At 41.1% G+C, this 15,309-nt stretch overlaps 1 protein-coding gene across 2 annotated transcripts in view; it reads right to left on the bottom strand.

Moving 5' to 3' along the window:
• The window catches only part of COMMD10 (COMM domain containing 10), a 133,811-nt gene that overhangs the window by 32,912 nt on the left and 85,590 nt on the right, over positions 1-15,309 (bottom strand). Inside the window, exons 6-7 of one of the 2 annotated variants that reach the window (XM_072360492.1) lie at positions 11,512-11,571; positions 5,611-10,863 (exon numbers count right to left, since the gene is read on the bottom strand). The exons of the other annotated variant lie outside the window; for it this stretch is intronic. Of the exons in view, the coding sequence (XP_072216593.1) occupies positions 10,825-10,863; positions 11,512-11,571 (99 nt within the window). The 3' untranslated portion in view covers positions 5,611-10,824. The remainder of the gene's footprint in view (positions 1-5,610; positions 10,864-11,511; positions 11,572-15,309) is intronic. 2 annotated transcript variants of the gene reach the window in all.

Below are 15,309 nucleotides of genomic sequence, written 5' to 3'. Positions count from 1 at the left end.
CCTCTGAGGAATAATCTGACCAGAAATTGCCAGCAATTAATTCAATACAGATGCATCTCTCCATAGAAAAGCTAAGTACTGGGACATATCCGTGTGCGTGGATGGATGCCCACAGACAAGAGTTCACCTAGCTCTGATACTGATGAAATGGAGGAAGATAAGGAAGGAACAGGCTCTGTCTGAATGATATTCAGTGTGCTGAGAAAAATATGTATTTTAAGCTTTGAGTAACAGGTCTGTACAGTGTGAGTTTAGGGGGAATATAACTATGCTTAATGCCCCACAAATGAGATTGGTATGACCAGTCTTCATTTTTTCTGAGCAAATAAGGTGGATATGAATAAACTCAGTTTTGACATTGTGATTACAGGTAAAAACAAGACTTGGAGCAGCTCTTGCAAAATACTTCCATCCACTGTACCCACTAAACCATAGTGTTTGGAGGGAGGAACAATGAGAAGGGCTCAGCTGACATCCTAATGAGGTTACATTAACCAGTGATTTGCTAATGCTGAGGAAGGCAATAAAAGAGCTTAGTTAAGCTAGCACACACAAAACTGGAATCAGAAGTCTGAACTGAGTGTTTTTAGGACTGAAGTACTAGGGACTAGATAGCTAGCTGGAAATGACAGCAGAGCACCCCTTTCTGGAAGCAAAGACATGCTTCCCTTTAGAAGCTGGAGATGTGGAACTGCAGTCTTGAGTTCTTAAATTGGCAACTAAAATGATATGCATCAAGTGAAACTACTGAGGCACAAAATATAACTTAGCCCCTTGCACAGCTACACCAGTAAGTAGGTAAACATACACTCAGACACACCAGGGTTCAGTACTGCTTAAAAACACGGTGTTGAAGTGTACTACTCAAGTGTACTATTAGAGCTTTACAGTTTTATTTGGCAGCTTTACAAAGAACCTCTATATTTTTCAGCTCATCCTTTGTTGTCACCTACATTACTGAGATTGTCGTGATCCTGAAGAGTGTGAAGCACCTCTTTCTCTTGGAATACTGTGTACTACACAATGTGCAATAGCATGCAGAGCATTCTGCACAATACCTGAAGAAGTACTCATCCTGCAAGGAGCAGAACTCAGACAAAGCATGCAGGGGAAGATGCTGACATCCATCATTCACTGGATAAAATAGGATGCTCTCCTAGAGATGTCTATGGCAAACTCTTCAGTAGAGCAGTGGTTTTTATCACCTCGTATGCCAAACAAACGTGGTATGGCATGGAAACACCAAAATTAAAAGGTACACTTTCCTGAAAAAGTTGAAAGCTCCCTCGTAGGGAATACGCAGCCAAAAGGAGTATTATTCAGTTAAGGTGTTAGAAGATTTAGATGTCAGAAGCATCAGAATCTAAGGATTCTTCAACAACTGTCCTTAAACTTAATAGAATTTCTCAAATAACTGTCCTGGCAGTGATGAGGTTAATTTGCACTACCTACAAGATAATGAGGTACACGAGCACCTAAATAGATTTATGCTGCGTGATACCAGACACCAAAAGACTTGACACCTCAATCAAACACTGTGTCACAAATTCACTCCAGATATTATGCCGTTCAGATTTCTGAGTGTCATTCTTTGTTTCACTAAAAGCATCAAGCGAACACTGTCAGGTTCTAACTTTGGAATGCACAGAGACTGCCTGGAATATGTGCAGAGGCAACTTGTTAGCTTACTATCTCACTGTCAGATCCTACACAGCATATTCCATGAGAATATTTCAATCCAGTTCTTCATGTTTTTCATAATATGGAATTATTCGTATCGTAAAACTGAAGATGTTCTGTATCCTTATCATTTGCTGATAAAAAAACGTATCAGTCCTGCAAGCTCAGCAGCTAGAATTTATGTTTATCTCAGTTATGATCATGAACTATAGCTGTTAGCAGGAAATTAAAATCTCTTGTGGAATTGCATCAAATCTATGCCTACAGAACACATCAGTGAAAAGTGCTGCTGATGTCTCTTCAGAGAATTTAACGTGACTGTGTCACATTAATCACCTCTGAGGTAAAGGAATGACTCAGAATTGTTTTTCATTACCTTGTGTTTGCTTTTTCACTATTGCAAAAATGCCCAGAGCAGGATCATGGATCCTAAATCTTATAGGAGTTACAGGCAAGACTCTTGGCTGTTTTTTGCCATCCAGTGTTACATGCTGCCCATTTTCTTCTGAGTATAAAAACCCGGTTCAAATATATGCAACTTCTTAAGCACTGTGCTTTAACTTCAGTTCTAGGTTCTGTTCAACATCTTTATTGGCTGCACAATTAGAAGGAACTGGTTTTTCAGATAGTGCCTACCAAGTTCTCAGGGCAGGGCGTGCTGACCTGTGGGGGCATCTGGATGGGGATGACTGCCCTGGAGTCACTATGCATGTCTGACAGTCTGCCACGTGCCAATCTCATGACTTGCCCTTGCCCCTGACAGTCAAAAAAACACACATATGCTTATGAAGAGCATAAAAACCTGAAGAGTTCAAACATAGAATGGGCACCTCCTCCACCAAACTGCAGCCATGCAGATCAATGAGACATCACTGACCGACCTGCAGCCCTGGAAGAACAGGATGCTGCTGGATCCACGGTGGTGACTCTCTGTACTTTATAACCCATTCTCTAGAATTTCTCTCTTTACTGTTGCTAACTTTCCCATCTTCCCTGCATTCCTTAACTGCTTAGAATTTGCCATAAACTGGTAGAACAACATTTGACCCCGCTTGCGTCTTAATGTCACTCCAAGTATACATATCAAACCATCTCCTCCAACAACAGGAGTGAGACAGGGATGCAGTAAACGCAGCATCACTACCAGCCAAAGGAAGTGATTCTGTCACTACATTTAGCATTGCTGTGGCATTGAATACTGAGTGTACTCCCTGGCTCCACAATCTGATAAAGGTACTTGCAATTGTTCAGAGGAGTGCAAGAAAGCTGGTAACAGGGCTGGGAGGTGTGCTGAGTGAAGAGAGGCTGAGGAATCTTGGGTTGTCCAGTTCATAAAAGAGAAGGCCAAGAGGCCAGCTCATCGCTCTGTGCATCTTCCTGAGTGGGGGAAATGCAGAGGAAGGCACTAGTTTATTATCCCAAGAAACCAATAACAGAACAAGGAGAAACAGCACAAAACTGGACATTAGTAACATTTATTTAGCATGAGGGCGATGAATCACTGGAAAAGGCTTCCTAGGAGGTGGCAGATGCCCCATGCCTGTCAGTGTTCATTTGGATAATGTCATCTATATTATGCTTTAACTTTTGGTTAGGTCTGAAGAGGAAAGGCAGTCAGACTTTGTCATTTTTATAGGTCCTTTCAAACTGAACTGTTGAGTTCTATTCCTGTTTCTTTGGACATGATGATCACATCCTCATACATTTAAAAAATAATCTAGATTAATTCCTCCAGGCTAAGTTTATACATATTTGCTTTCCTGTTGGATGACTGAAAACTACTGTGCACAAGTACTCAAATAAACAGACTGTATTTGGAACTAATTGAAAGATTGTATTTTTTGCTAAAACAGCAAAATCTCAGCAGGATCTTTGCTGAGTCCTTCAAAACTGCACACCAACACAGATGCTAGTTCTCACCTTTCAGGATCCTTGCCAGAAAAATAGCATCTCCCAGTGATCTTGAAAAGTGATCAGGGTACATGTTACAAATGGGGAGAGAACATAAAAGCAAAATGGATTTGATGGGTGGACCACTGACTGGATAAGGAATTGGCTGGATGGTCACACTCAGAGAGTTGTGTTCAATGGATCAGTGTGCCAGCAACAGGAATAAAAGGTAGAGTCCATCCACAAAGATCAAAGGAGAAACTATCAAACTTGGAGAGAGGTTTCCAATAAAAGCACAGGAGCACCACAATCCTAGCTCATGATTTATCACGGCACATTATTCTTATGGGGGCTTCAGAAATGTTCTCAGAAATGTTTCTAAATCACGATGGCTGGAAGATTAGAGGCTAGGGAAATGTCGGCACGTCTTTCAGATTATATGCTGTTGCTAAGATCCATATCAGCAGGATTTCAGTCAGCTTGGGAGGGCCACAGTCCTGTCAGTCACTGGGACTGAAGGGATATCAGCCCTCTGAAGTTTGGCCCAGTTGGTTTCCCGAAACAGATCATCTCCAATCTATTTCCTTACATTAAAGTGATAATCAGTATTTTGAAGTTACTCAGTAGGTTGGTTGGTAGGTCCCTACCAACCCCTACAATTAAGTGATTCTGTGAAATCAAAGGAAATCAACTGTTAATCAGTGCCAGTATAATCTATTCACTGAGTGTGTGCACTGACATTCAAGAGGTAGAGCAGATTTTTCTATATGTGATACAAAGGTCTCTCAGATCTCGTAGTATAGGAAACCACTACTTTGTCTGGAAAACAACAGAACTCTCAAGTGTGGGGTTTTTTAATTTCAATTTTATTTTAATTTTCCTAATGCAGAAGTAGGATAGCAGCGCGGTCGAAGCAGTAACAGATTTGAAACCACTGAACTCACTTGACCAAAGATAGCTACGATGAAGGGACCACTCTGAGAAATAACAAGCAGAGTCATAACTTCAGCCACGGTTTGATTTAGGAACAGCTATGAAATACAGAATGAAGCTCCCAGTTCATGCCTTCTGACCTTGTACACTGGAATAAGATTGATTAATAGGAAAGTTCCTTTCTCTCAACATGCTGAAATCATTATACCACAGGGATATGACCTTTTTGCTCAGATACCAGTACCCATTCATATCCTGGCCCTCCAGGAAGCTACTCAAGGGTAGATTTTATTCATCTAACATACAGAAACTTCCACCTTCGGCTTCTCTTTTATATTAACCATTTAAACTAAATCAGGCATGTTCAACCCGTGGCCTGCAGGCTGCATGCAGCCCACCACAGCTTGCTGTGTTGCCCACCCCTTCCCTATGATTTAGAGGCAGCAGATCTTACCTGCAGAGCAGCCTTGTGCACACATCCATGGCTCAGCAATAACTGCCTGGTCAGAGCACTGTTAACTCAGTGTTGACTGAAAGCAGGGCATGGGGAGGGCAGTGCTGTGCAGTGCTGACTCAGGTGATGGCACATCTCTGTGTGCATCTTGATACACCAGATAAATGGAGAGCTGTGGACAGTGAAGGGTACGCAGCTGCGCTTTCTGTTTTGGTAAAGGAACTTGAAAACAATCATAGAACCATAAAATCCTTACAGTTGGGAGAGACCTTTAAAGGTCATCTAGTCCAACTCCCCTGCAATGAACAGGGACAGCTGCAGCTCGATCAGGTGCTCAGAGCCCCATTCAGCCTAGCCTCGAATGCCTCCAAGGATGCAGCATCCACCACATCTCTGGGCAACCTGTGCCACTGCCTCACCACCTTTACTGCAAAAGTTTTTTCTTATATCCCACTTATATCACCCTTCTCTGAGTCTGAAACTCTTTCCCCTTGTCCTGTCACAGCAGACCTATCGTTTAAAATCTGTCTGGCCCCAGACAGTGGCTAAAACTTACATATTTCAGTGATGAGAAAGATATTTAGCAATCCAAAGTTGGGTTAATCTGGCTTTTTTAAACTTCATCTGCTCAGCCAGAGAGACGTTCAAGTTACCTGAGGTGCTCTGCATTCCCAGTTTGGTGCTGTTCGTGGCAATGGGTAAGAGATCCACTGTGCAGCCGAGCGTAAGTTCACAGAGGACACTGTATTCTGACATAAAGGTCTTCAGAGTATTTCTGTTGCTCACTGCAGAGACAAAGAAATCAGTCAGCTACCAAGCAAACTTCTGATGTGCAGATGTAGGGTGACAGCCTAAAGGGTATGGGAACCTGCAGTCCAGTTGTAGAAGGAAATCAAAAGGAAACCATGTTCTTATCGGGCGCCGCAGTAAAGAACACATGCAGTGCATGCTACCCAAATCAGAACTGAAAATGTTTCATTTCTAGTACCCTCACAGATGTACTCAGTTCTTTTGTGTGAAAAATGGTCTGCTCTGATTAGTTTTCCTTTTTCAGTCCTTACTTATTTTATACATTATCCTCATTTTCTATGGAACTTGGATGACTGCCATTCATCCTGTAAGAGAAAGGCAGTGCACACAGCTCCAAAGGGATAAGCTCATGCTTACGGTCTTTTTTTCTGCACTGATCTGATGAATTTTACTCCTGCTGTCCTAACTTGGATTGCAAAGATTATTTAGTTTGTTGCAAGCCACACAGCAATCACGTGGTGAAACAGGGATGATTTTATTCATGCAGAGAGATGACAGAGATCCACTATCACATGGTCTCAGCACCACTGAGACATTAGGGATTCACCAAGCTGCAGAGCACTTCTCAACTTCATTCCCCATGCAGAGACAGGGGTAAAAGCACTGCTTGCCATAAAGAGTTTTGAATCTACTCTGGATTGAAGAGCTAAGCTAATAACTTTCATTCTGGGCTACATTCTCAGACTGGCCCAGCACAGTCAGCTTCTCTAATCCTTTCCTCATTCACTGTTATTGAGGAAAAAGGCAGAGCTCACCTAACGGGCAGTCTGAGGACATAGCTAAGGCTTCCTGCTAAGGTGCACTCCAGTGCTCAGCAGTAAGTGTTGGGGAGCAGCTAACGTGGTCCTTCCCTTGCTTTGCTCAGATTCATTCCCTGCTGCCTGAAAGGATACTGACTACTTCAAACACTTCTGAAACAGAAACAAATCCCATAGAGCAGGCCCTCTTCAAAATGCTTACTGTATATATTAATTGTGCAGTTGTAAGTCAAACTGCTTCCCCCACATCTGCACTGCTTACTTTGGAGGCAGAAAGACGAAGAACTGGATGATGGAAAAACCAGGGCATTCTAACACTGCAAAACTACTAACATACTCTGCTCTGCCCATGAAATGCAGTTTTAAGTTGCTATACTACTGAACTTGTGGATAGGAATGACAAATTACAAACCAAGCTCTGCGCAGTAGCCCTCAATGATAAACCTTCTGATACAGCATAGATGAGAGGAGTCTTGTTAGCAATGACCGGGGAGTGTTGCTTCTCCTCCCTTCATTTGTCCTGAATGACTAGAATGAATTTCAAATGGCAGGGGCTATTGCTCCAGCACGTCCAACCCCATTAGTAGTCCTCTGCAACAGAGAGAGGCTGCTTCAGAGTGTAAATCTTTGAAGTCCATTATAGAGACAGATATTAGTTCTTTCAGATTTCCTTGACTCAGTGCTGTATATCAGCATACAGGGACAGTCCATGCCACAGCGATGACAAGAAGGTAAATGAAAAGATGATGCACTTGAAGAGAAAAGGGAGATCATCCTGTGAACAGCCACTCAGGACAGTTACACATCCTGTGTATGTGGAGCTCCACATTGGCTTCCTAAGACTTCCATAAATATATGAAACCTAGGAAAAAAGGTCATGGGAGATATTTAACTAATCTTGTCAGTGTCAGGGACAAAAGGTTCCTGAGTGCATGGCTTAATACACACAGACACGTCTGACTTGTAACAGACTGACAGAGCCTCCAACTGTGTGAGAAAAGAAATACCAGAGGAAGGAAGAGATCTAAATGCTTTAATTCACTTCAAAGATAGCACATAACGTCTCATCAGCACAGGTAAGAAGGCCATGGGAAATTCCAAGAGAACTGATTAATTACTATGGAAATGAGAAATCGCTTTATATGAGAGTTGCAGCTAAGGGTGCCTTTATAGTTTGTTTTTATGAGACACCATCAACGGTGTATCAGACAGAAGCACCGCAGTTCATCCACCTAAATGAAGTCAGTATTACTCAGAAAATCAATGTGACTGATCCATAGGAAAGAAACTTCCTCACAGTGCCTCCAAATGTTGTCTGTCATTCCTTCACTGAAATGCGAGTGAATTCATGACTGTAAAATCATGATGTGCCAATACAGCCCAACAATGAAATGTTACTGCTGCAGCTGGAAGTTAGTGAATACAAAATGGAACTAGTGCTCCAGGACAGAGCAACAGAGAGCCTACCTTCTGATGACAACAGACGTTTCTTCTCCCTTGACCAACTTAAGATGCTGTGGTTTAGTAAATTACTCACGCTTTGAAAGAACATGACTTCAGAGCCTTTAAAAATCACACGCTGCCAGGCAAGGGAAATGAGGTTGCAAGACAGAACTCAAAGCTGATGTGTCAATAAACCCAAGAAATAAAGTGGAATTTAAAAGCCTGCTCCACTGAACGAAAGCAGGTTTGAGCTTAGTCAAAATTTGAGATAGTAAAGTCATATTTTCTCTGTCTTCCTGAAGAACTTCTTTAAGCAATCACAATGCAGGCATTTCCAGACAATTCCTGTTTTGCTGAGAAAAAAAGAAAGTTTATGCCTGAAGCAGAACCTGGCAAAGACAATCTGACACATTTGTACCCTATAACCATTAGCGCATGATTAGTATTGCTTCTGCTAAGCAATGTACAAATGGTTGTTCTGTCCCACCGTGGTGGTATTTTCTATGCAGATCTCACACAGTTCTTCATTTATGACCTGGAATTCCCAGCCTTCATGTCCAGGCAATACTGATGACTATTTAATCATACATCACCACCAAGAACGGATGAAAACCACATTCATTTTACAAATGATACCATCTTAAGCTTTGGATTTTTTTTTTAATTTCCCCCTTTGATGCTACTTTAAAAATACCTTTTTACTAACTCTAGGTCAAAAATTCTCTTTTCCGCTATCCCAGGCTTTTAATTGGCTTTGACTACATTTGAGGAGTCTGTGGATTAGTCCAAAACACAGGGTGCAGTTACACACTTGGCCACAGATTTCAGAGTTAACTCTGGCTCACTTTGTTTCTCCACTCTCACCTTCACCTATAGCTAAATTTTTTCTCTATAATCAGCTCTCTGCTTTGCTTTTCTCTATTTTTTCCTATCAATATATACTTTTTCCTGTCTCTTCCAGTGTGCTTCCTGCCTTCCTTGCAGGTTTCTAACTCCCAGATTTCACAAGTGGGCACATCCATTACTCTGTCCAGTCCTTTCTTCTCCTCATAGCCAACACTTACAAGTTACTTTTGTAAGCCAACAACTTTTTCTTCCTGCTCTGTCTATGGCTTCTTTTTGACCATTTTCACACAGATGTGCCTGCTAGTTTGTCCAATGATTCCCACACTCTCTTCAGCTCCTGCCTTCACTTCCTTCTCTAGGATTCATGGGTGGCTACCTAACCTCACACAATGCCCTGCATCCACACAGAGACATCCTTATGCTACTTCAGACATTACTTCATAGGGTAACTGAAGCATAGAATAGCTTGGGCTGGAGTGGACTTTAAAGGCCATCAAGTTCCAAACATCTGCTACAGGGAGGGATGCCACCCACTTCCAGGCTGTGGTTGGACTTGATGAACTTTGAGGTCTTTTCCAACCTGAGTAATTCTATGATTCTATGAATGGCAAGACTGAGGATGAGCTGTCTGCGAGTGGGAGTGTTTATCCCTAGAAGATTAGGCATTTTGGCAGCCAAGTTCATAAAATGTACAGGTCACCGTGCAATGATAACTCATTTCTTCTTTCCAATAGAGTAACACCATTACCTGACAAGAATGGCACAGTTTCATATCGTATTTCCACTAAGAACCATGTCAAACCTCTTTTTTCTCTTTGGTGCCTTTCACTCACACACAGGCTGTTAATGTCTTTACCTTCTATGTCTCTTCTAGTATCTCACAGCTTAGGCAAGCTGTCCAAATTCCTCCAGTATTTTAGAGAAGCAGCAGAATTTCTTAACAAAGCAACACAAAATGTTCCCTGGAAAAGCAACAGAGAATCCCTCAAGGAGAAAGAGAGACATGCTAATAGTGAAGACTTACTCTTCCATTCACCTTTTGTGAGCCTGAAGAGTCACATTCTGCTCCCATTACCAAGGTGAGGCATTGGAGCTGCCTGTCAGTGGCTGGCAACAAACAAGAACTAAGATGACTTTTACCTTCTCATCCTGTTTGTGAACTTCCATTCATCTGGAAATAATGTGTAAAAAAATGACTAACTTGGCCTTTAAGTCAACGTACTTTATTTCTTCCTGTTACCTGTAAAATCAGTGGTGGGCACCATCAGGAAGGATGAACAAATTGCTCAGAAATACAGTTGTAAGACTATCTCAGTGTTCTTCGTTACACATTCCAAGCTTTCTCTTCCCGCTTACACTTCACTTACTTATTCACTGTCATGCATGCAGTGCTAAGAAGCTGTATTTACTCTTGGCGTTGAAAGTAAACTCTGAAATCAGTGACACAATCAATTATTTAGAAACTGTCGTTTAAAATTAAAAGTGACAGAGATAATACAATTAAAGCAGGACAATCACAATCCATTTGTAGATCTAACATTTATTTTCACCAAGTTGCAGTAAGCATTATGTCTTGTGAGAACATCAGTTCAAAAGGACAGAGGTTTTATCAGCTGTGTACTTTCTTACTACCGTTACTACCAAAGTTTTATATTGGTTTTATGTGTAAAAAATAGATTTTGTTCATTATCAAGTATCACACCTAAGAGAGAAAAAGAACAACCAACCAAACAACAAACAACAGCAAAACTCTGAGATAGGGCAGCATTCTCTTCTTTCTTCTGTAAGTAAAGCCACTTTTTATAATTGCTCAGAAAACAAAAGAATGTCCATTACAATCTTAACAATGATTTATCTCGGCTAATGTTACTGCTTTAAAAGGAGATAAGCCATATAATTTTACAGGAAGCAATCCACTGAATCCTTCAGTAAACACAGCTTGGCAATCTATCTTCAATTCAAAATAATGAGGTGGCAGGAGTGTGGTAGAGAAATAAGTCTTCAAAAACATCACGTAAGGGAATCCAGCTGTGCCTGTATAGTTTCCAGCTATTTAAAGGAACAAAAAGGGGAAAATAAAACCAAAAACCTCTATTCATACACGATATTATTTAGAAACAAGCAAACAAACAAAAAATATATATATCCCAATGTCTTCAACTCTGCATACTAAATCTAATCATAATGCAATGAAAAAAAACTTGTACTCATGAATGTTTGTTTTTACATGAAGCTATTAGAATGCATTGCTGCAGCTTAAATATTCAAATTTTAAAGAAACAGTTGTCTAAATACTGCCTTTTTTACATGCACAGATGTTTTGCTGAGAATTTCCAACGCATAATAATAAGGTAAAAGAATAATAAGAGTTTATTTTGACTGGATTACGAGCCTGGCATTTCAACATAGCACAAAGATGCTCCTTCCATAGAGCTACTCATTGTTAATCATCAGCTGCTCCTCTAGACCTAGCCACCAGGTATGATTACAATGACTCCAACGCCTGCCTACTTCAAATCTGAATGCATGGAGTCTTCTTGAAAATACTTTCTGTGATCAAACAAATCCAACAGCTTTAATTAAAATTGGATCCACTTTCCTTCCAGCTTCATTAGACTTAATTCATATAGGCAATACTTCCCGCTGAGCAGCATAAGGTGTTTACAAAGGAACTACAGTATTGTAAAATCTACAGACCTTGTTATAGAACTCAAACAGCTCCTGATGACTAAATTCCACAAACACTTTGTTCAGCTTCTGCAAAGGAAAAAGAAAAGAAAGAATAAGCATTTTTGTTCTCCTTTGAAATTCATTAAGCCCTAGTGTGGGTTTAAGCCATACGAAAGATAATAGTTGCAACAGTTAATTTTCCTTCCGCTCACTACAACATCCTTCAAAGATGCATATTCCATTTTAGTGATGAATTCAAGTCCACGGGTAAATCTGTTCTCCTGCTGCAAAGAATAATAATAAAATATTGGTTTAAAATGATTTTGTTACCTAATTTGTAAGTCACAGATAAAAATGAAGGATTATATTCATCTTGCTCAGCAGTCCATCTAAGATCTGGTAAATAACATCATGAAAAATCTGTGGTGTATTTGATTGAACTTGCACAGCTACTAACACACTGTGCATTAGGCACAGAGTTAATAATAACTTACATTCATTAATCTAACAGTTACAATCTTAGTATGCTGATATTGCTACACTCAGATTCAGCCAAAGTTAACAATTAACACAATAGCTTCAAAGCAGTCCTGAAATGGTAAAAAAAAAAAAGCAAAATATCACAGCTGATAGAAATGACTGTGAATAAAACAGATGGCAGTAATAATAAGATGCATGTGCTGATGTCTGCAGAAGCGAGGGTTAAATTAAAGCCTCTATCCTGCTTAACTTGCTTGTGTGAAATAGGTAGTTTAATGCCTGCTACTTTCAATCATTGCACCAATCCATCCAGGCTGTTTCTAGCCTGTTTCTAGTTTGCTTTGTCACTTTCCTTCTTTTAAAATACATGTGTAAGTATTAATGCACATTGTCTGTGTTGTTGCTAGACTTTCCAGTGCTTGGAGGCATTCCTAAGGATCACAGTTGCGCTTCTATTAATACTAACAAGGATCTGTGAAAAACTGAATTTGTGGACCTGTCTGCTCTCAATATATCATTAGTTGGAAAAACGTACACCCACTAATTCAGTTGAACTCGTACCAACCTAATGTACCACTTAAATGATTAGAAAAATGCTTATTCAACAACTCTGCTTCAATCAGCAAAGACACTTTCGCATACGGGCAAGGCTGTGGGCCAGATTCTGTACACTCTAACAGCGATGCAAGTCTCAAGTCAAATAAAGCTGATGAATTTGGCTCCTCAAACTCACAAAAGCAGCAGAAGCCCTGGGAACGCAGGATAGGTACTGTCTGGTGCCCGTTCCAAAAACAAACTATAAGACACAGGAAAGGGATAAAATGACTGGGGCCAGCCTGTCTGGTGCAATTCCTTCTCCTCACTCTGCAGAAAGAAGGATCCTTTCCAACAATTTCAGGAAGGCTACAAAAGCCTAGAAAAGGACCAGTGATTTGCATGAGAGACCAGCCTTCGCCCTCTGGGAAAGAACAATGCAATTCTGGGAATTGTATGGTGAATACAAAATAAAACTACTAGAACAGCAGTTCCCTTTGCCACAATTCCAGCTGATTCTCCCTCCAAGCTGCATAATGCAGTGACAGGGAAGTAAAAGCATTTTTAAACTCATTCTACCAGCTAAGAAACAAAGAGAAAGCAAACAAGTGGTTTCTTCAGAAAGGAAAGGGGGGAGAGGGAAAAAGAGAAAACACATGAATAGCAAATAGTCTGAGTTTTTGGCATTTGAAGCTCCTGAAGGATTTTGGTATTTGAACGGACGTAAAACTGAAAAGGCTCATGATAAAAGAAATACATATCTCTTAAAAGTTCATCAGTTCCAATCCATCAAGCCATGGTTATCTCCTGATAGAGAGATTTCAGTACATCAACTCCTGCACGGGCAGGCTGTGTGTGTGACACTTCACCCAAGCACAGCATGACCCACCAGATCTTGTTTCCCCAAGCTCCATGTATCCACCAAGACTGACATCTTCTGGTTCTACCTTACACCAGCAAGCAAGATCAACTTCTCATACATTATGAAATACATTGAAAAGCTTGTCTTTCATATATTTTTCTAAGCACACTTAACTGGTGTAAGCTACCAGTTAGAGCAGCCAAACAAAAGAAGTGTATCGTTTTAATTCAGGTTACTTTGAAACTGCAAAAACAATCAGTAGGCATGCGAGCAGACTATGATCTCTCTCCTTATTATTTAACAGTCACAGTCTGATGAACAAAACAAAACTCACATTTCACTGTGGCAGGGCAAAGTCTGAGGAGATCCAAATGAAAACAGGCAGTCTGTCATTTTTTGGTAGCCTGTTTCTGAGTTTAGAGTGGGTCGATGGGAGAGGGGGTATAGCAGTATTTTACAAGACATGTTATGCATATGCACCTAATTCTCTGCTAAAATAGAACTGTTTCTGCATGCAAAAATTTCACAAAGCACGGTGCTGAAGTGTGGCAACAACCGAAACAGTTCTATTCATAACATGTATTTCTTACTAGCATTAATCCCTCGAGGAAGTGTCAAAAGATCATTGTTACTTGGTTAGAAGTTTTTACTCATACTGCCAAACTAGCATACCACAAATAGGTCCTTAGAAAAAAAGCCTACATCTGAGCAGGTTGGTGGCCCCATTGGCCCCATATTTTTTGCTCAGATGTCTACTTTATCGCTTATTTTATTTTACAATAAATCATTTATTTTATCACCTTAATCAACTTCTTTTCCTTACTCCCTGAGAACATAAGCAGCTACAATTAGAACACAGAATCATAAAATGGCTTAGGTTGCAGGAGATCTTGGATACCATCTTCTTTCAACCCCCTGCCATAGACAGGGTTAACAATCAGTAGATCAGACTGCCCAGGACCCCATCTAACCTGGCCTTGAATACCTCCATAGTTAGAACATCCACAACTTCTCCAGACAATCTGTTCCAGCACCTCAATACCCTCTGAGTAACCCCTCTGAGTAACAAATTTCTTCCGAACAGCTGACCTAAATCTCCTCTCATTTAGTTTAAAGCCATTCCCCTTTGTCCTATTACTATCGGATCATGTAGAAAGACAGTCCTCCTCCTGTTCATGTACTCCCTTCAAGTGAGGGAAGGCCACAATGAGGTCTCCCTGGAGCCTTCTCTTCTCCAAGCTGAACAACCTCAGTTCCCTCAACCATTCTTCACAAGAGAGGTGCTCCAGCCCTCTGATCATTCTCATGACCCTCTTCTTCTCCAACAGTTTTGCATCCTTCTTGTGCTAGGGGACCCATGCCTGGATGTAGTACTCCAGCGAGGGTCTCACAAGGACAGAGTAGAGAGAGGCAATCCCCTCTTTGCCACCCCCCTTTTTGATACAGCCCAGGATACTGTTGGCCTTCTGGGCTGCAAGAGCACTCTGCCAACCCATGTCCAGCTTTTTGTCCATCAAGACCCAAAAGTCCTTTTCCCAGGGCTGCTCTCACAGTCATAGACAGCACCTTTCAACTTGGTGTCATCTGCAAACCTACTGAGGGTACACTCAATTCCCTCATCTAGGTCATCAGTGAAGATATTAAACAAGATGGGACCCAGTACCGACCCCTGGAGGACACCACTTGTAACAGGTCACCAGCTAGACTTAAGTCCATTAATCTCTACTCTCTAGGCATGGTCCTCCAGCCAGTTCCTTACCCACAGAAGGGTATACCTGTGCAGGCCAGGGGCAGCCAGTTTCCTCAGGAGAATACTGTGAGAGGCTGTGTCAAAGACTTTGCTGAAGTCCAGGCAGACTACATCAACAGCCGTACCCTCATCTACCAGTCTGGCCACCCAGTTGTAGAAGGAGATGATGTTGGTCAAGCATGACCTGCCCTTTATGAAC

The sequence above is a fragment of the Excalfactoria chinensis genome, chromosome Z (assembly GCF_039878825.1).
Source record: "Excalfactoria chinensis isolate bCotChi1 chromosome Z, bCotChi1.hap2, whole genome shotgun sequence".
Taxonomy (NCBI): Eukaryota; Metazoa; Chordata; class Aves; order Galliformes; family Phasianidae; genus Excalfactoria; species Excalfactoria chinensis.
This window is presented reverse-complemented; position numbering and strand designations above follow the sequence as displayed.